The sequence below is a fragment of the Euphorbia lathyris genome, chromosome 6 (assembly GCF_963576675.1).
Source record: "Euphorbia lathyris chromosome 6, ddEupLath1.1, whole genome shotgun sequence".
Lineage (NCBI taxonomy): Eukaryota > Viridiplantae > Streptophyta > Magnoliopsida > Malpighiales > Euphorbiaceae > Euphorbia > Euphorbia lathyris.
The window spans coordinates 81,527,140-81,550,003 of record NC_088915.1 but is presented as its reverse complement, the minus strand read 5'-3'; the positions used below and the strand labels follow the sequence as shown (position 1 = coordinate 81,550,003).

Sequence of the window (22,864 nt, the reverse complement as noted above, 5' to 3'; positions counted from 1 at the left end):
CATGCATATTCTTCTGTTTACATTTCTTTTATTCAATGTCTCCCTATTTATCAGAGAAGAAGCATTGGAACATATATGAGAGAAATTGTGAGAGTTAAATATATTTATATGAATATATCCCTATTTATTTAAAATATTAAATCTTAATGCTCCTATATTTAAGGGGATGCAACAGTTTCTTTGACAAAAGAATAATTTTTTTTTTGGTAAATGATAAAAGAATAAATAATCTTACCACTTTACTATATAAGGAACCCCTGTTTTTCAGTTTTTACTAACAATAAACAGCAGTAAACCAAACAGGATTCATGCTTTTTTGGAAAAGCAGGTTTTTACAACATCAAACTGTAATAGCGAACAACTGATAAACTAAAACAGCCCATAATTTGGTTCGCGAGATGAAACAGTGAGATTATAGAAAGAAGAAAAAAAAAAAAACTCTGCTCATTAATTACTAATGATATGTTTTGTCCATTTAATATTTAAATTGTAAAAAATATATCAATTCATTCTAAGTATTCTATTAAGAGCTATTATTTCAGGATTGAATGGATAAATCTTTATCATTTTATTACGGGCATTCACATACACAACATAAACTCATATAACCATATCTTACAATTTAATCAACAAATGAAATTGAGAAAGATCTTTAATCACTTGGTTAAAAAGACTATGATATTATATCATCAAATTAAGCTGATAGTTAAAGACCTAATTTCATATTAATACCCGATAATTACTAAATACTAGCTACCGATAGAGCTTATACAACGAGTTGCTTACAAGCAAAGCTCGTGAACAAACTCATTAACAAGCTTATGAACAGCTCGTGAGCCGTTCATGAACATAATTTATAGCTCTGGTTCAAGCTCGAGCTCGTCAATTTCTGACAAGCCGAGGCTCGGCTCGATTACAACCCTAACTCTAAGAAACAACCTTCTTTGAAATCCTGCAAAAAGTAGCAACTTGTCTTCGCCATTCATGAATAGGGACCTATCAAATACGCCAATAAAACAAGATTCAATTGATGTTTGATAAATATAAAAGGGATAAGGTACCAAAATAGGTCTATGGTTTTTGGAGAAGTATCAATTTAGGCTCCACGTACAAAATATCACCAATATAGGCTTAACGTTTTAAAAAAAGTATCAATTTAGACCTCGATAACGGAACGAGACATGTCATTGATATTACTCCATTAAGTTCAGTCAATTGTACATGTAGGGAGAAATCAGAACTTAATGGAGTAATAGAAATGACGTATCCAATCCTAATACTTTTTTAAACAGTAATGTTCAACTTAAACTTTTAAGTTACTAAAAAGGTAAAGTCCAAAAAATTTGACACTATAAAAATGTTTTTTTTTAATACAAATAGACACCGAGGTTTTTATTTTGTTAAAAACAATGATCTTTTAATTTGACACTATAAAAATAACGGTTAACGATCTCAAAATAGAAAATTCCAAAAATTAAAGTCGTTTAGTACCACATTTACTATGGAGCCAAATTTTTTATTTTTCAAAATCTATCATTTTCGGAACTCTCTCTAAACATTCAATTTGTCTCGCCTCACCAAACAACCTAAATGACCTCGAAATTTAAAAGTTGAAAAATTAAAATTGTTTTTATCAAGTCTTTGAATTTTTCAATTTTAAGGTTGTCAACACTCATTTTAATTTTGTGATCCTTATTTTTAGCAAAGCGAAAAACCTCAGTCATCTCGTGGTCACAAAAAAAATTCTCAATCCCTATTTGGATAAATAAATCCACAAAATATTGCAAAAGAAAAACGGTTGGGACACACTTTTTTTTTTTAAGTAGCACAACAACATAGGGTCTATTTTACAAAATTAAAATTTAATTTTGATTTCACTAAAGTCATCCAACCAATTTATATATAAAAACCCACTGAAATGTGACACACAAAGGATTTGACAATATGACAACTAAGCTCACGTGGCATATACATAGCACATCTTAAGACAATATAGAGCTTAGTTGGCATACAGTCAACTATTTTATGGGCGATAGTTAACATTCGGGTGAGTTTTTAGTTGGAATAACTTTATTAAAATTAAACCCGAAGTTTACTGAATTTATTATAACAAATTGAAATGCCATTATTTTTATGAAATATATTTCAAACTTGAGTGAAATAAAGAACATAAAGAAGAATCTTACAGCAGGAAAACCACCATAATCCCCAGGCTCTCTTATATCCTTGGTTACACAACTATTTGCTGCTAGCCGAACCTGCAGTTTATGAAATAAAAGATAAAACCTAGCATTATAGAACCTATAATATAGAGCCGATGGAAATGATATTCTAAGAAACATAAAACTTCGAAAATAATGATTTTAGAAATTCGAAAATGTGGTTCTAATCAATTAAGTACCTTTGATGCGATAGACACATGGTCACGAACTGCAACTCTTCCTCCCAAAGTAACATAGTCACCTATCCTAAATAAGAGATAAAAAGAGATGCAAATTTGCATTGCATGATCTATAGAAAATCCACAAATCGAAATTGAGAATATAGGCGGAGTATAGGCTGAATACATTATGTACCCATGGATATGGCTTAAAACACCAATGGGCAGCTAGATCTTTAAGGATGTCTCGTCAGTTTCCTAAACTTACAGCGATATGATTAATCCTCTAGAATAAATGGCAGAGTAAATGGTGGTTTGGGTAAATTGAAACGAGTATCGTTTAAGTAGGTTTAGGGGACTAATAGGTCTTTTTAAGTAAGTTCATGGGCAAGTAGATCACTTTAAGTAAGTAGGCTGTAAATGAGACGAGCCTCTCATGAGCGGCTCGGCATTCAGCTCAGCTGTGTTTGGCTCGATTTATAAACAAGCCAAGTTTAATCCTGATTTTGAGGCGATTCATAAACGAGCCGACCTTGAACATGGCGAAACTCAGCTCCAAAACGCACGAGTCTATTTTATAGGTTCATGAACAAACTCATGAATAAGCTCAATTATAATGTTCATGAGCAGGATTTTGAGCAAGTGCTAATAATAGTATTTCTATAAAGCGGTAAAACTATGTAGTTTTGTATGTTTCAAAACTACGTAATTTTGTGTTGAGATTGAAACTCTATCTTCGACTTCAATTCTTCATTCATAAGTAATGAGTTGTTCGCGAGCAAAGTTTATCAACAAAATTAACGACCTATTCGCGAGCAAAACTCGTGAACAAATAAACGAGCTACTCGCGAACAGCTCAGAATTAGATAATTTTCTTAATGAACCAAGCTCGAATAGTATGTTGAGCTCGAGCCCATCCATTTTCTGCAGAGCCAAGCTCTATTACTGCTCTATCAATACGACATTTTAAGTAAATTCAGGTGGCTAATGCAACATCTACAAATTCCGCTCACGCCGGCTCGACCTATCAACTACAGGGATCTATTGATGCATTAAGCCTTTAGTATATTTCAAGGACACCAAAAGAGATAACATGAGAGATGTAAAATTTAGAAGCAACATACGTAGCAGAACCTGCAATTCCAACTTGTCCACAAAGCATGCAACTTTTACCAATAACTACATTATGACCAATCTGCAAAGCCAAGTAGAACGGAAATCAAATATCACAACCAACGGAAGAACAACGCAAAGAGCAAAAGACTCACTTGGACTAAGTTGTCTATCTTTGAATGATCACCAATAACTGTGTCTCGCCAGCTGCATTAACAGATAACTAACAAACTTAGATCAGATAGCACGAATACGATAACCCATTTTGACAAATTGAAGACATTCAAAGCTGCACAGACCTCACCTGCCTCTGTCAATGCATGTATTTGCGCCAATCTCTACATGGTTCCCTACCCTAGCATTGAGCAGCTGCATAAATGACACTATGAAATGATAGCCAACATACACAATTGACAATTCAATTGCACAAAAGCATTCTGAGACCTCTGATCTTTTCGGATTTTTGTTGATCACCCTTAAATTTTTTTTCAATTTGACACGTTGAGCCCTTGATTAAAATTGCATACATCAAGCCCTTGTAGAACAAGAAAGCCAGATTTAAAAATAAAACTTGGTTAACAGAACATTACTCATTTCAGCTACATCCGGAATTTGCATTTTAACATTTGAAAACCTTTTCTTTTTTCTATGTTTGATGCGGCTAGAGAGAAACTTAAAAAACCTTATTTCCAACTGTTAAAAAAAGGAAATTCAGGCGCAAATAAAATGCCCGTTTAACTTAATTATATGTTCACAGCTAACTTATTTGGCAACTACGTGTTTAATGTGTCCATTTAAAAGTTGCTTGAGGGCTCAATGTATCGAATTAAAAGATCAAAAGCTTAAAGTTGTTTTTTTCCAATTCAATTAGACAATTGAGCCTTTTATTTAGCATCTCAAACAGGGACAAAGCGTGATTGAAAACTAAAAAATATCACTCACTTGAGGTTTCTTCACCATGCTTCCCTGCTCGTTCACATAAAACCCAAATCCTACAGTGAAAAGTACCATCTATGTTCAGAATAATTCAAAAAACATTTCGTACAAAAGAGATTGAAACAAGCGGAATAGGCGGACAAAAAATTAAGGCCTAATACATCTCTAGCCACCCAAACTTGTTCCGAAATTTGTCCACAAAAGTTCAATAACCCCTCCAACTTTAAAAGCAACAGATTCGCTGATTGGAATTGCTTAAAATTACATGATTAATACATGGGAGAGCAAGTGGAGATTTGAACAAATTGAAACACTCATCACTTTAAGCAAGTTCACTGTCCCTTTAAGTGAGTTTAGGGGAAAAATAGCTTACTTTAAGCAAGTCTAAGGAGTTAACGGGTTCTTTTCAACTTGGAGGGCTATGAATGTATTAGGCCAAAAATTAATAACCAACTTCACAATACTAATACAAAATATTACCATCTTGACCAATGCACACCCCATTATGGATTACACATCCATTTCCTACAATGCAATTGCTGAGGCAGACATTATACCTGCATAAAAATACAAACATTTATTTGTAGAAAACCAAAAACTAGAAATTGCATCAAGATGTAGAAGCTGATATACCCAATCTTTGTAGATTGCCCTAAACTAACAGCGGGTCCTATAACAGCTCCCGATCCAACATGAACATTCGCACCTACTACAGATTTGGGATGAACAATAGCACCAATTTCAATGACAGCAGTTGAGTCAATACGAGCTGATTTGTGGAAACTGCCACCGCCATTGCTCCATTTTGAAAATTCCTCACTACGCGGTCCAGCACCGTCCGCTAATCTTAAAATCGCCGCACAGCAAGTGGTGGTTAGTATCAAATAGTCTCAGACGCATTTCAACAAACAGGTTACCTACATGATAGTGAAAGTTTTCAAAACATAAAATGCTTACCGATTTCAGAAACAGAGATTGAGCAGTGATGGCGGATAGGATTAAACAGTATTTGAAAAGCCTGAACATGTTCAACAAATGGCTTCACTGCAAGCAGATGGGAAATCAAATTGGACGAGGACATTGCCATTTTCAAAAGGAACTAATTAGCAAGAAGAAAAGATGCTCATGGAGTTTTCATATACATGATGGGCCTAGGCCCAACACAATTATAACTCAAATGTGATCCAAATTTTTTGTTTTTTTTTTTTTGAAAATTTACATAAAGATTCGGCTTTTAAAATATAATCCATAATTATATCAATTAATAATTTAAATCATAGGATTTATAAATTCCGTTTAAATTTTTAAATTAGGATATAAAAATATATTTTATTTATGATATATATATAGATAGTAATACATTAAAAATTAATTTTTATAATATAATTTAATTGTAGTTTTATAACTAATTATGATTTATATATGTAAAAACCTATCTTTTTTAATGTAAACTATGTAATTCACAATTATCCTAATTGAGATAATCTTAATCAGATTTAGTCTTTTTACCACTTCCTGTGAATATATTTAATGTGTAACGCATTTGAAACCTATTTTCATAAATTCAATATGCGTTGCCAACTAAGCTACAATCTGTAAGATTTTTTTTTTTTTTTTCCTTATTGAGTGAATTCAAATTTTATTTAAAATCTATTTAATAAATTAATTACATGCAATTTTGCCACCATAAATCATTACAAGAAAAAACAACACCAACGGAAGAATATGTAAGTAATTGCCTAATTTTTGTCGATGATTGTCACCGATGGAAGACGACAGATATTGATGTGTTGGCGTTGACCTCTTAGGTAGGCAGTCACGATGATTTTTACCGACACAAATTTTAGTCGGAGAAGTAATAGATCGTAATATATCTATAAAAATCATTTTCATTGCATAGAAGTCAAATCATTTTTTTTGAGAAGTTGTTTTGCCGTTTGGGCCGCATACGGGATTATATGGCGAGCGACAGTCTTATTATTAATGAGGTTGCTAAGACTCGAACCCTCGACCATTTGGTCCTAGAGACTAGGATGCTATGTCATGGATCAACTTCTCTGCACATAGCAATTTCTCGCTCATAAATGTCTTAACACATATCTTACTTCTCAAACAATTTCACTATATGATATCTGTGTATGTGAACTTATAACGGAGAGTTTGAATGTCTTGCAAAGTCTTCTGGGTTTAACCTGTACACATAACCAAAGGTTAGAGAGGGTCAAAATCCAACGAACCCGTTCTAATACCTAAGTCAGAAGGTGTTTAGGAAGAGTTGAAGAGTAATGACTAGTTGTGAGTTGTAGTGTTAACGTACCGTAGGATGTGGATATACTTGTCTATTTATAAGGCTAGACTGAACCTCTTGTCTCCAAGGAATCCTTTTCATATTATTAGGACTCCTTCTCTATTAGGAGTTGGGCTTTAGAAGAAGTCATCTATGTTGTGGAGTCTTCGTCCTAGCCGCATGGGGGTTTCCCTATAGAAGCTTCTAAATTGATCCGAATATTCAAATTGGAATACCAGGTGGTTGATCCGGAGGCTCTTAAAATACCACGTATCTTATTCGTTTTATACGATACCACTGTATATCTGTGCGTCCAAATACAAAACTTATTCTCAATTTCACAACCAATTTATATTGTAATTTCTTAAAAAGTAACTAACGATATGACACATGATCCTATAACTATAAATATTGGAGCTAATTCCTGGTAAAAAAATAGAAGGATTGGGAAACATTAAAGACTCACGATTCAGAAAACTCAAAATAATTTTATCCCTATAAAAAAAAATTCTCTAACATATTAGAACTCAAATATATGATTTAGGTAAAAATGGATTAAACTGTAAACTAATCAAACTCCAAATAAGAAGATCACATGTTCCAATCTTATTATTGAAGCATAAAAACAATACAGAGGATCATTTGAATGCTATCAGATTTCAAGGATCATTTATGATGTGAAGGTAAGCAATCATCCTCATTTACACTGATATTTGTGGCTTTAGTCGATATAGTTGTTAAGGCGCGATAAAGACTCTAGGCCAACAAGGCATTAGGTTTTTGATAAATCACTTAATTGCTTAAATTAAAATGTTAAGCACTTATTTAATTTAAGTGCGTTTGATAACGGTTGTTCCTCCACCACTTAAATTGATTAATTAAGTTAAAAACCACTTATTTGGATAAGTCAAAATATTTAACTTAACATTTTAAGTTAAACATTATCAACTAATATTTTTATAAAAATTAAATCATTCAATATTTTTCAGCACTTATAATATTCAACACTTAAAATTCAGTACTTATTTTCTCAGCACTTAATTTTCAGTTTTATCAAACAGCACCTTAGTTTCATTACACCTGAAAGGCAATGTCACTTAGGTGACCGTAAAGGTGTGCTTGTGATTTGATGATCATATAGTAGGTGTATCACCTTCTTGGTTGCCTCACGAGAATCAATAGATAGGTTGTGTACCTAGTGATGGTTATGACTTATAACGCACCTATTTGTCACATGAGATTTTTAGGGCTTTAAAAGAGTTATATATATTTTTAATCTTTAACTTTTTTAGGCCTAATACATCAACCGCTCCCTGAACTTGTCCAAGATAGTAGATTGGCTCTCTGAACTTTGTAAGTGTCTCACAAGCTCCCTAAACTTGCTTATTTGGTATCACCAACTCCTTAAACTTGTCCATAAAAGTATATTAACTCCATGTACTTTGCAAGTATCTCACTAACTCCTCAAACTTGCTTATTATGTAACAACTAAATACAAAAACCATAATACTAACTTTCAATCCTCATCCATTCAATCTCTCAAACCTGCAACACTAACTCTTATAATAGGTTGAAAGGTATGAGAAACGAAAAATTACCTCTCGAATAGATGAAGACGTATTTTTAGAATTTAGATTTAATAAGTTTTTGTATTTAGTTGTTACAAAATAAGCAAGTTTAAGGAGTTGGTGGGACACTTATAAAGTTCAGGAAGCTAACATACTTTTATGGATAAGTTTACGGATCTAGTGATACGAAATAAGTAAATTTAGGGACCTAGTGAAACACTTGTACAGTTCAAGAAATCAATCTACTATTTTAGACAAATTCAAAGATCTAGTAATATTAGGTTTTTTTTTTTAAATTAGATACATCTAGTGTCCATAATAAACAACAAAAAAAAAAAAAGGGAAGAAAATGACAACTTTGTAAATGAGTATTATATGGATAAAGATGATCAAATTCTTGAAAAAGAATTTCATGATGTCAGAGATGGGGAGGGTGATGGTGATGAATTTGAAAACTTTTGATCATAAATAGCAGGTAAATTGTAATAATGTTGACTAAAGTTTGGAGCAGTTTCAAAATCGTCATTGAACTTTATTTTATTTCAATATAGTCATTAAAATTTATTTATACTTCAATAATGTTATTCCAACCAATTCAGATAAACAAAACACTAGAATAATGACGTGAAGTTAGAAAAAATTTACTTTTATATATAACATGACAGTTATATGGACGTAGAAACCGCTTGTATGCCACGTGATAGTCTAAAAAAATAAAAGATACAGTTTTTCCCAGTCACGTGACAGTTTCAAGCAGATGAATTCGTATAGTAAAATTATTGAATTTTACGTTAAATTTCAATATTTCCTCTTTTGTCTTGAGATGTTCCATGTGTATGCCACGCAGTGACGGAGCCAGGACTTAAAGGTCGGAGGGGCTATACTATGGACAAAAAAATAAATAAATGTTACTTCAACATATTTATAAAAAATTATATGGTGCAAAAATAACCTAACGTTTACATCCAGGAACAATTTACCCTTAATGTCTAAAATGGTGCAGTTTTACCCCTAACATTGACGAGTTAGGTCAATTTTAGACATCATTATACAACACACATATTTTGTTCGTTATTCTACACTAATTGTATATCCATTTCCACAAATTTATACATCTTGTTCCTAAACTAAACTAGAAATATCCAAATTATACCCTAAACTAGAAATTCTAAACAAACCCTAAATTAATTAGAATTTCTAAGCAAAAACGACATATTAATAATCCCCAAATAAAATTGTAAATTAGAAATCACACAAAAAAAATGAATATCCTGAATATCCCATGGTTGTCAAAATCGGACCAGTCAAAGAATCGAAAAAGACAAGGGGTTAAAGGTTTGAGGTTTAACCGGGGTCCAACCAAGGTTTAACCGATATTAAAAAATTATATGAAAATTATAATTCTATTCATATTTAATCTTATAACATAGTATAATATAACTATATTCATAAAAGTTATACTAATAATATTTATTTAATATCATAATAAATAAATATAAAAATTAAAAAATATACTTTTAAAAATAATATTGATTATTTTTATTAAGGGTAATTAATTTATTAGTCCCTATATTTTGATAAAACACACTGTTTAGTTCTTGTATTTTCAAAAACACATGATAAAGTCTCTAACATTTTTCTCGATGAACTGTTTAGTCCCTAATGTTTTTCTCAGTGAACTGTTTCGTCCCTGCCGTTAGACTCTCATGAAAATTTTGTTAGTCGATTTGGATTTGTGTTATTCTTTTCCTTTTTTAAACTCTAATGCATCTGAAATCAACTTTGTGTGTTCTTCTTCTTGATTTTCTTCTTAATCGTTCAAATTCGTAAGCATTGGGTCTGTTCTTTTTCTTGTTCTCCATACAAACGACTTCTTTTTCTAAATTGGATTTCCTCTTCTAAAGTTTGAGGGTAAATAGTAAAGGATAATTTAGTCATTTCCGAAGTCATAAACGTTAAAAAATCTAACAAACAGACAGAAGGACTAAACAGTTCACTGAGAAAAAGGTTAGGGACCTTACCATGTGTTTTTGAAAATACAGGGACTAAACAGTGTGTTTTGTCAAAATATATGGACTAATAAATTAATTACCCTTTTATTAATAACTAACATGTAAATATGCTAATAGGATATGTATTTTATAATTCAACTTCAATATTAATTTATTAGATTTTTAAAATTTATTTGTATATATTTAAAATTTAATACTAATTAAACTTCTTCAAAAAAAAATATTAATTAAACTTTGTTTTTTTTTTGGGTAAGAAAGGAAAGGAAAAAAAACAAAACCAACAAAAAACCTACACCGGGATCAGTCTAGGAAGGCTGACCCCAATCCTATCCTCTAGGAGAGAAGGCAAAAGAAAAGAAGGAGGAACAGAGAGGGTAGAAACACCTAACATTCTCCCATGCCCAGCAGCTGCTAAGCGATCCGCCACGCGGTTTTGCTCCCTAAAAATATGGGAGAAATTAAGATACTCAAAGGCAGGATGAAGCCTCAAAATAGCTTTGATGAGATTCTGGCTCTTCAGACAAACAGCCTGGCTATCTGAAATCCTGTTAATAGCCTCCAGATTATCAGATTCCACCGAGAGCTTTTTAACACCCATGCGAATGGCGAGTTTAATACCTGACAAGATACCCCAGAGCTCCGCAGAAAAGGAGGAGCCCGTCCCCAAGTTATGGGTAAACCCCGCCATCCAATTGCCACCAGCATCCCGAAGAACTCCTCCAGCAGCAATTCTGCCATTGCTAAGACAGGAGCCATCAGTATTCAACTTAGCAAACCCTTCTCTAGGCTTACTCCAGCCAACTAGCAGGATCTCTTTATCCGGGGAGGGGCGAACAAGGGAATCTCTTTCAAAGCTTTGAGTAATAACAAAGAGCTTCTTTGAGAAGAAAAACAGTAAATCAGGAATAAGGACAGCCTTACCCGCAAATAATTCTTCATTCCTCCACTTCCAAATTTGGTGACAAGTAATAGCAAAGAGGATGGCACCGTGCTCCATGTTGGCCAGCAAGTTCCCCTTGGCTCCTTGAGAGAACCAGTCCCTTTCAGAAAAGGCCATGAAGGAAGGGAGGATGTGATGAGGGAGGATCCCTTCCCAGATCTTCTTACTATTTGGGCAATCCCTCAAGGCATGGCACAAGGTTTCCACATTGCCTCTGCATCTACTACAGGCACTAGACTCAGTCAAGTGCCTTCTGTGCCTATCCGCATTCGTAAGGAGCCTGTCTTTGATACCCAGCCAAAGGAAGCTCCTGATACGGTAAGGGATCTTGAGGGACCATATGGACTTCCAAATCTCCAAGGGAGGATCAGCCCTATTAGGGGTAAAAGCTTCATAGGCCGATTTACAAGAATAACTACCATTATTCGTCAAGGCCCAGCAATGTCTATCCTTATCCTCCTCTTGATTGCTAATCTTCACTCCTCTAATGTTAAGAAGGGTCTCCAGACTAAAGAAAGAGTCGAACTTTGACCAGATCCAGTCTCCCCCCGAGTCCACCACATCAGCAATTTTCCAGGAAAGGAGATCAGCCGACGGAGGGGCATTACACACATCAATCAACGGTTTATCACCAATCCAGGTGTCATACCAGAAGCTAATAGATCTACCATTACCCACCTCCAGGCCAATCCCCGTACAGAATTCAGCAAACACGGCACTGAGCCCTTTCCAGAGGAAGGAACAGCTAACAACCCTCTCCTTCGGGCCACCAAAGATTCTATCTTTCCGATACTTCCCGCACAAGAGACGGACCCAAAGGGAGGAGGGGCATTGCCACATTCTCCAAAGAAGTTTCATTAACAGGACTTTATTATTGTCCTTTGCCTGCCTAATACCAAGACCCCCCCTGTTTTTAGGCTGGCAAGCTTCCTTCCACGGGACCAGGTGAACCTTTCTCCCATCTCCAGACTCACCCCACAGGAAACGCCGATTTATCTTATCCAGGTCACTAAGGACAGGCTCAGGAAGCTTACAGGCCTGCATGATGTGGTTCGGAGCAGCGCAGTTAACTGACTGGATCAAGGTAAGGCGACCTGCAAGGGAAAGAGAATTAGCTTTCCAGCTAGCACACAAACCATTAGTTTTGTCCAAAATATCCTTGAAAGAGGCTTTGGAAACCCTGTCACTGTGAAGAGGAACCCCAAGATACTTCCCCAAAGAGTTCGTCAGAGGTATGCCAGAGAGCTCACTCAGTCTTCTGCACAAGCTATTGTCCATATTTTTGGAACAAAGCATACGGGACTTTTGGATGTTAACCTTCTGGCCAGAAGCCTCGCAAAAACAATCAAGGATATCCATAACTGTTTTAATTTGCTCCTCATTACCCTCAACGAAAAGCATGACGTCATCAGCAAAGAGTAAATGGGTAATAGGGGGGCAATGTCTATTGATAGAAACAGGGTGGAGAGTCCCTTTGCACACCGCCTCTTGGATCAGGTGAGACAGTCTTTCCATGGCAATAACAAAGAGGAAGGGACTCATAGGATCTCCTTGACGAATTCCTCTGGAGGGAGAAAACTCATCCGACATGTCCCCATTAATCATGACCTGGAAAACATGAGAGGAGATACACTTCTCAATCAAAATCCTCCAGTTCTCCGGGATGCCAGCTTTGGCTAAACTATCTAGAAGAAAGCTCCAGTTCAATCTATCATAGGCTTTCTCCAGATCCAGTTTGAGGGCCACAATCCCTTTCTTACCTTTTTTAATCTTCATAGAATGGACAACCTCCTGGGCAATAACAACGTTATCCATCAATTGTCTACCAGGAACAAAGCTCCCTTGGTTCTGGCTAATTATATCCGGAAGGATCTTCCGGATTCTATTAGCCACAATCTTAGTAATAGCTTTATACAAAACATTACAAAGACTGATGGGTCTCATCTGGAGGAAGGAGGAAGGCTTAACAACCTTAGGAATCAAGACAATGAGGGTTTTATTAACCGACCTGATATCGTTAGAGCCACCAAAAACACCTAACACAAAACTGTATATGCCCTCCTTAACAGTATCCCAGTGTTTATGATAGAAACTAGCGGGGATACCATCAATCCCAGGAGCCTTAGTGGACCCTATGCTAGAGAAGGCCAGATCAATCTCTTTAAGGTCAATAGGATGGAAAGCATCTTTAATAGCCTCCTCCCCCAAACGAGGAAAGGAAATACCAGAGTGGGCACTCTCCAAGTCCACAGCTTCCTCTTTAAACAGGTCCTTGTAGAAATCAAGGGCTGAGCGACGAATGTCTTCCTCCTCAAAAATCCACTCGCCACTAGCGTCCTTGATAGCATCAATCCTATTCCTCTGTCTCCTAATGATCGTAGAGAGATGAAAAAACCTGGTATTCCGATCCCCATCTTGAATCCAGGCCTTCCTAGACTTCTGGAACCAAAGAAGCTCTTCCTGTCTAAGCACAGCTTCCAACTCGTTCTGGAGAGCTCTAAGGTGACCATTTAAGCTATGGTCGAAACGAGCCTCCAAGCAACGCTGAACGCCTTCCATCCTCCTCAAGAGTTTATTCTTCCTCCTGATAATATGGCCAAAGATGTCTTTATTCCAAACAACCACCTTCCTTCTGAATTCCTCAGCAGCGAGGAGAACATCAGAGTGGGGATGCCAATTGGTTTTCACGAAATTCCTAAAGTCGGGATGAGAATCCCAAGCCACAAGATATCTAAAGGGTCTGTTACCTTTCAGCCGGTTACTTTTGACCAAATTAATGAGGATAGGGCAATGGTCAGAGTGACGGAAGGGGAGATTCAGCACCTTGACCTCAGGAAACCTACAGATAGCCGCAATATTAGCATACACCTTATCCAACCTCACAAACAAGCTATTTCTTTTCCAGGTAAATTTGTGGCCAGCAGCACCCAGGTCTGAAAGCCCACACAGATCCATACTACGCTTGTGGTTAAGGCACCGGTTCACATAATGATTACCCCCTCCTCTCTGATCACTTAAAAGGGCAATATCATTAAAATCCCCGACCACCAACCAAGCCTCCACCATGTTAGAGCTAATAGAATGAAGGATCTCCCACAACCTTGTACGATTAGAAAGAACAGGATCGGCATAAACAAAGGTAACAAAGAAAGGTTTATTACCAGGGTAGCACACCTTACTATGAATGAACTGACAGTCCATACTAACAATATCAATATTAACAAGACATGGCTTCCAAAAGAGCCAAATCCCCCCAGCCCGGCCAGTAGCCTCCGATCTGACACAATTCCAATTCTTAAACTTTCTAACCACCTCGTCTGCTTTGGCTCCATTGACCTTGGTCTCTAGAAGAACAAAACAGGAGGGGTTAAACTGTTTAATAAGATCATTAACATGAATGCGGGTTGCCTTGCTCGCCGCACCTCTAACATTCCAAACAAAGAAATCCATCAGAAAGGAAGACTACTAACACAAGCCCAAACCCTAGATCAGGTATTTATTCGGGGCTCCTGAGAGCCTAGAGGAAGTCCCAGAAGGTCCCCTTTTAGCCCAAGAGTCTAACCCATTAAGGTTCTTCTTAGGTTTCACTTTAAGTTTCTTCATGTTCATCTTACTCACTCCTATAGCTTTTCCAATAGGAGCATCCACAGGAGGATTCAGAGAAACAGCCTTACTACTCGACCCTTCCCCTGTAGAAAGGTGAGACTGGAAGCTCCCTTTATCCTTAGCATCAGAGACAAAGAGGGGATTAATAGATTTACCCCGACTAGAAATAGGCTCGACCGATTCCAGACCAGGCATGCTCAAATCAATCTGTTCATTGGAAGGGTCCGATTCCCGACCTTCCTCCAGGGACAAGACACCGAACCTAGACCCCGAGCCAGAAGCTGAGACCACACCAGCCTCACTCCTCTTCTTGATATCCGGGGGTCTGACCTTGATCTCAGGGGCAATCTGGAGCGTAGTCATCTTCCGACTAATATCTGGCGGATGAATAGAACTAACATTAGCACTTGGCTTCCTTCTCACTGACCTCTTGGCCAGCATCCATGGCCCAAAACTCCTTTCTTCCCCTTGACTTTTCTCAGCTCCACCTATGATAGGTTGCATTAACTCCTCCGCCTCCTTCCTCTTCTTAGTACATCCCTCAAATGTATGGCCAAACATACCACATTCAAAACAGATATTATGTATACCTTCATATTCAATATGAAAAACCTTATTCCGAATACAGAATTGAGAAAGAAGAGGCTTAGCAAGATCAATATCAATACAGACCCTGGCAAACTTGCCTCTTACTGCCCCAATGGTAGTCTTATCGACATGGTGGACCTTACCAACCAGGCTACCAATCTTGTTCAGGAATCTATCACTATAGTATTCAAGAGGAATGCCTGGGAACCTAACCCAAGTAAGGATTCTGTTAACAGAGCAGTCATGGGGGTCAAAATTTGGGACCCAAGGTCTCAGAGCCAAAACATGATTGGAGATAATATACGGTCCACCATTGACCACCGCATTGTAATCCTCAGCCCTTGTGAATCTAATGACATAATAGTCATTATCAAGGTCAGTGATGGTAACCTTCCCTTTCTTAGCCCATTGAGCCTGAATCCTCTGGGCAAAGTAGTTGAAACTAATTCTTTTCCCCAAAACAGTGACAATTAATGCCAATTTCCACTTGGATCTCATGACCCGCTTATCTTCTGAGGAAAGACGGATCCTAGGACACAAAGGGTTCTCAGGCTGACCATCCTCAGAATCGGAATCGGAGAGAAAATCCCCATCATCGTTCTCAAAAGTATCCTCCTCCATCATGGGTTCCTCCTCCACCACCCCTAACAACTTATCCCTCCAGGAGGGAGCTCCCCCATCCTTTTGATAACCTTGGGCATGCTGGCCCTGAGTAACCCGAGTGCCTGGGGATGAAACACCTTCCATAGTTTGTCCCGAAAGTAAAAGACTTAAGTCCCCCGGCATAAATGCCTGCGCGGCCTGCGCTGCCTGCGTGGCCTGCACGGCAAGCACGGCCTGCGCGGCCAGCGCGGCCTGCACAAGCCGCAAAGAATACCCTGCTTGTGCGGCCGGCACTCCCAGAGCACCAAGCGCAGGACGCGTCCCCCCATCACAACGTTCTGCTCAACCCCACGGTCCACAGCCGAAAACATCGGACCTTCTCCTTCCCCAACGCCAGACGCGGCAGCCGCAGAACCCTCCCTTCCTTGATCCAGATCGGCCACCCCAACCACCAAAACAGGCACCGAATTAACCAGATCTGCCTCCCCACCATCAGCCCACTCCGATCTACTACGATCCCTGGACCGATTCCTCGGTCTTTCGTTACTCCGCCGTCTACCCCGAGGAGATCCTTCTGATCTCCCATCATCAGCCGCCCAAGCCTCCTCCTATACCAGATCTGCACCCAGCCTGCGCCCCGCAACCGGACTCGCCAGATCCAACACCGGCCTTCCGCCCCCCTTCACCGACCAATCCACCCTTCCCTTCGCAGTCGCCTTCGTCATCGCCACAGAGAGAGAGAGAGAGAGAGAGAAAAGGAAAAAGACTCGTATTTGGAGGAGTCTATTTTATTAGATATAACTAATTGAGAGAGAGAGAAAAAAAAATTGAGTTATAAAATTGATCCTGTGTTTTAGAGAGAGAAGAGAGATCTGAAAGAGAGGAGATAGATCTAAAAGAGAGAAAAAGATCTAAAAGAGAGAAATAGATCTGAGAGAGAGAATATAGATCTCAAAATTCTCCATCTTCATAAAAATTCTTCACCATGACAACAGATCTGAGAGAGAGAAGATAGATCTGAAAAAGAGAAGATAGATCTAAAAGAAAGAGAAAGATCTAAAAGAGAAGAGATAGATCTCAAAACTCTCAATCTTCATAAAAATTCTTCACCATGACAACAGATCTGAGAGAGAATTTTTCTAATGATATTTATCTCAAAACTCTCAATCTACATAATTAAACTTTGTTAATATTGAGAAAATAAAATAATTTTCTAATGATATTTATCTAAATAGAAAAATAATATTAAATCATATTTTAATTATTTAACTTGTAATATTATTATTTATTATTAAATAGTTAATTATAAACATAATTGGAATGGTAGTGTAGTGGTGAGCATTAAAGTTTACATGCTAAAGGTCCAAGGTTCGAATCCTACCTTTGTTAAAAAAAACATCTTTTAAGTAAACATGTCTAAAATCAAACTGGATCAAACCGTATAACCGGCACTGGGTCAATCGGTTTGTGGTTGAACCGACTGGTTTGAATGGTATTAGACGGTTTTCAAAGATTTAATAATCGGACCACCTCCAACCCAGAACTGTGACCGATTCCGATTGAACCCAGTTGAACTGGCTGGGCCAGTCCGGGTTTGATAACCTTGGAATATCTTAACCCGTGTCTTGAATTGATTCAATTCATTTTGTAATTCACCAGACGTCATGTGTTAGACACATCATAAGGTGTTGTTCATGTGGAAATTATATCAACTTTTTGGCGGATTGAATTATCAAATTCGGGCATAGTGATTTTAGTAACACAAATTTATTACTTTAGTGACTTTATCGGGTAGCAAAAGTATTTTAATGACTATTGTTACCCCTACTTATTGACTATATGAACTTTTTACCTAACTTATTACCACATCCAGGAGGCAAGGACAGATCCAAATTGCTTGAGCACTCGCTGATCACCGAAAAATATAAAAAATTATGTATAAGACTTTATTTTATTTTTTTGTATGTAAAAACAACAAAAAAAAATATCAAATGACATCCATAAATCGCAATAAACATCCCCTTTGACTAAATCCTAAATCTGTTACTGATAGGAGATGTTAAATCTCTAGAACTGGAAATCGAACCAAGATAAGGACACTACAAAAGTCATTTCCTTAGGGTTGAACCGACTCTCATAGGTAAAAATTAACATTTAATATTGCTAGTTAATTTAGAAGAAACAATCTTTAAATTAAAACTAGTATCATCTTTAATGTACATCTTAAATTATCATTTCAATATAAAGCTTAGGAGTGCCTCCAAATTTTTTTTATATACGCTCTTTTTTTATTGAAATACGGACCTAGTCCAACGGGAATACCAACCAGGTTGGCACCACCGAAAAGGCAAAGAACCAAATATATAAATGAAGAGATGAAAAAAGTATGAAACAAGTACAAAGAATGTTTTAAGAAAATCTAAACATATCCCTACCAATGGCATTATCTCTAGCAAGAAGGGAGCAAAAGTCTATAAGGGTATTCCACATTTGTAAATCTGAGGCCAGACGTCCGTAATTAGCAAGAGCGTCCGCCACTTGATTTCCCTCACGGAACACATGGGAGACAACCACATGAATATGCGTCATTGAATCTAAACAATTTAACCAATCCACACGCATTGTCTAGAGAATGATTTGCGCACGGGTACGGAAAATTCGAATAACGTAAGTCGAGTCACTTTCAATCTAGAGACGAGTCCATCCACGTGACCTCGCAATCGAAACTGCAAAAATATCAGCTTCAATTCCGCCATGTGTACCAAAGCACAATCAAGGGGGAAGGCAAATGACCCAAGAGGATGCCCTTGACTATTTCGAAAAACCACACCGCAACCAGCTCTACCCGAGATCACGGAGGCATCATTGTTAGCTTTAATCCAATCAGACGGAGGGGGCTGCCATCTAACTTCAATGATTCGAGGGGCCCTATGACGACGAGCGTTTAACCCGAGATTATGGAGAATAGATAATTCCACAACAGAATTCCATACCGATCCGTTGCTGATTCTATCAGAGCTACGAATTGCAGACCAAATATAGCGTAATCCCTCATGAATGTTTGGTGGTTTGCTCTAAAAAATAGCAGCATTTCTTACAGACCAGATCAACCAAACAGCATTGACAAGCGCGACCTGCTAGAGGGAAATGACTTGCGAACTGAACTTGTGTGAGAAGGCGTGTTGCAAGAGGGTCTGTAAAGAAGAATCAAGTACAAGTCTTTTACCAAATAAAGCCGATATGCTAAACCGGATTTGAGAAGCAAAGGGGCAATGAACAAGCAAATGGTCACTCATCTCATAAGCCATTAAACAGACCGGACAACGAGATATTAGAGGCAGACCTCTAGCACGGAGCGCATCATAAGTTGCTAAAGCGCCCAGTATGCACGCCAGCAAACCATGGAGTGTGATGGCTGAATAAAAGGTTTCCAAATTGACTGAAAAACCAAAGGCAAAGTCAGAGGAGCACGTAGCCAGTGATAGAATAACTTTAACATGACGAGGCCATTGCTCGCAAGTCTCCAAAAACATAAATCATGTTTAGAGCCATTTTCATGCATATTCCAGATGCGCTAGTGCAATGGACTAGCCAGCATCGGAAGATCCCGCCAGTTGCCATTTTCAACAAAATCTGAGATTCTATCAGTGAGCTTCAAACGGTCTGACATAGAAATCCCAAGCTGTTCAGCCAGGGGCGGAAAAATCCATTCCGAATTCCAGAATGACAACTCAGAAGATGATCCAAATGACCAAAAACAATTCTCCCGTAACTTGAGATAGGCGACCTTGATAGACCACCAAACAGAAGATCGCTGCAACCGAAACTTTGGCAAACCAGCCCTGTTTAGAAAGCGTGTCCACAACAAATTAAAGCATAAAGAATTAGAGGAAAGAAAGCCCCACGCCAATTTACCACTCATAGCCAAGTTAAGGGTCAAGAGGTGTTTAATACCCAACCCTCATTCCTTTAAGGACTTTAAGCAAACCTTCTAGGGAACAGTAATAAGCTTTTTGGACAAAACTGAACCCGTCCAAATGAAATTCCTCATGTGTCTATTGAGCCTATTTAGCAAACTCACAGGCCATTTGTAAACCACAAAGGTGTGAATCAGACAGCTAGTGATAACTGAATTAACAAGTGTTAGCCTACCAGCCATAGAGAGAGACGTCCCTGCCCAGCGCGAGAAAGAGAGAATAATTCTATCCGCAGTCGCCGCAAGGTATTTAGCTCTTGGGATCCCTTGAAAAAGAGGAACGCCCAAGTAATTAAACGGGAGAGATCCAATTTTGATTCCAATTAGACCCGCCAATCTATTCCGACATTTGAGTAAGATCGAATCCCCGAAGAAAATCTCAGACTTTTGCCAATTCACTAATTGTCCAGATAGAGAGCCATATAAATAAAAAATATCCATGAGAGCGTGTATGTTTGAGATGCTTGCCTGCAGAAAACTAAAATATCATCTGCATAAAACAAGTGCAAAGGCATTACAGAAGAAGTAGAATAATCCATCGGAGACAGCGACCCATGCAGGGTATGAGCATTGATAAAACGGCTAAGGAAATCCTCCGCTAAACTAAATAGAAGAGGGGAAAGTGGATCTCCTTGTCTTACTCCTCGAGAGCAAGATACCCAGCAGATCCATTAGCAGTGAGAATCGAGATATGAGCCGAAGAGAGTATCGCATGAATCCAATCAATGAATTGAGAGGAAAAACCAAACGACTTAAGAACTTCAAGCAGAAATTGCCAGTTTAATGTATCAAAGGCTTTCCTAATGTCCACCTTCAGGCACATGTTACCACCAAAATATTTTTTATTCAAGAGATTGACACCTTCAGAAGCGATTGCAATGCACTGATGGATTTGGCGCCCTTTTATGAATTCAAATTGATTCTTGTAACAATTCGGCTAGCAATAATGACGAGCCTGTCAACTAAGATCTTTGAGATGATTTTGAATGTGAAATTGCTCATAACAATCGGCCTATACTGTTCAATTGTCGAGGCACCAGAGACTTTGGGGATAAGTACCATCAAGCTTGAATTCAGCCCACCAGAGATTTTCCCATGCTGAAAGAACCACTGAACCATTTTACACACGTCACTACCCACAATGCTCTAATAGGACTGAAAGAAATGACCGGTGAAGCCGTCAGGGCCAGGAGAGTTAGAAGGATCCATGGAATTTTTTTTATATACGCTCTAAAAATAATATAAACAATTAATCCTTAATAATTTCAGGAGTAATTAAGATATATTATCTCTAACCATTGTCTGACCCTGTTTGTTTGGGAAAAATATTCTGCAGGAAAATACTTTCCCAATTTTCCAGTGTTTGTTTGAGCAGAAAAATAAGTGGTAAGTCAATGGAAAAGAAAAGAAGAAATAAGGGAAAATATTTTACCATTTTTAAAAGAGTAAAACATTTTCCCCAAAACATACGCATTTAGAGAAAAATGGGAAAAACGTTAAAAAATGTAAAAATACGTTAAACAATGTAAAAATGCGAAAAATATGAAACACGAAAAACATGAACAACGTGAAAACGTTACAAAACACGAGAATATGAAGAAAAAATCCGCAAAAAACATGAAAAGGTGAACAAACGTGAAAAACACACACAAAAAAAAAGCAAACACTTGAAAATGCACAAAACATGAACAACGCGGACAAGTGATAAAACACGAAATATACAAAAACATGAAAAATACAAAAAAAAACACGAAAACATGAAAAAAATACGAAAAACGTGAAAAATGCTAAAACACAAAAACGTGACAATACGTGAAAACGCGATAAACACGAAAAGACAAAAAATGCAAACAAAACACGAAAATGTAAAAAACAAGAAAACGTGAAAAATTCGAAAAACATGAAAAAACGTGAATAACACGAAAAAGTAACAAAATGCGAAAAATAAGAAAAAGGAAAAAATAGAATAAGTAAACGTGAAAACTTGAAAGGTACAATTTATAGTAATAGATTTGAGGGTAATGTTGTCTTTTGAATGAAAAATTATATATTCTATTATATCTTATTCCACCAACCAAAAACATATGAATAGTTATTCCTAAGAAATTTCTATTTCATTCTTTGCTCTTCTATTCCTTTAGAATAACAATTCTATTCCATTCCATTCCGCGAACCAAACGACACCTTACAGTTTATTTGTGTTTTTTGTGCTTAATACATATGAATCTCTTTTTTATATTTTATATATACAATTGAAAATAAAAAAAATACAGAAAATCTATATTTAGTGATTGGAAAATATTTTCCAATGTTTTTGCCAAACACAGAAAAATATTATTTTCCTGCACAAATTTTCTCTGCATACAATTTTTCAGAGTATAATATTTTTTCCCAAACAAACGGAGCCTAATTGATATATTTACCGATAGTGTGAGAGATGCTCAATAATATATTATTAATAAAAAATAAAATAATGAGATACTCGAGGTTTTTAATGATTTAAGGAGTCACTAAAACACTGTTCTAACTTGATTTTTATCTCAAGAACCGAAATAATAGGTTTTTGGAGATACTATAACAACTGTCTTATTGAATATTTGGAACACAAGCATTTTCTTTTCAAGTGCTATTATAAAAAATAAAATAAGAAGGCAGATAAATTTGATCTCTATTTTATAAAGCGAACTCAAATATTTTGGAAAAATTATAAAACTAGGTCAAATTGGAAGCCCATTTATATATTTAAGACTTAATACATCATTTGCCCCCTGAACTTGTTCAAAATGGTTGATTGGTCTCCTGAACTTTCAAAGTGTCTCGATAGCCCATTGAACTTACGTAAAATGTAATCAATT

General features: G+C 37.0%; 1 protein-coding gene across 1 annotated transcript; it reads right to left on the bottom strand.

The window, feature by feature from the left end:
• Positions 1-549: 549 nt before the first annotated feature.
• On the bottom strand, positions 550-5,534 carry LOC136233945 (probable UDP-3-O-acylglucosamine N-acyltransferase 2, mitochondrial). Its single transcript, XM_066023681.1, has 10 exons — positions 5,387-5,534; positions 5,063-5,270; positions 4,910-4,986; positions 4,436-4,485; positions 3,798-3,862; positions 3,649-3,700; positions 3,505-3,575; positions 2,402-2,468; positions 2,187-2,258; positions 550-996 (listed from the first exon to the last, which is right to left on the bottom strand). The coding sequence occupies exons 1-10, from the start codon at positions 5,514-5,516 to the stop codon at positions 928-930; spliced, it is 861 nt and encodes a 286-aa protein (XP_065879753.1). The 5' UTR covers positions 5,517-5,534; the 3' UTR covers positions 550-927.
• Between the last annotated feature and the right edge of the window lie 17,330 nt (positions 5,535-22,864).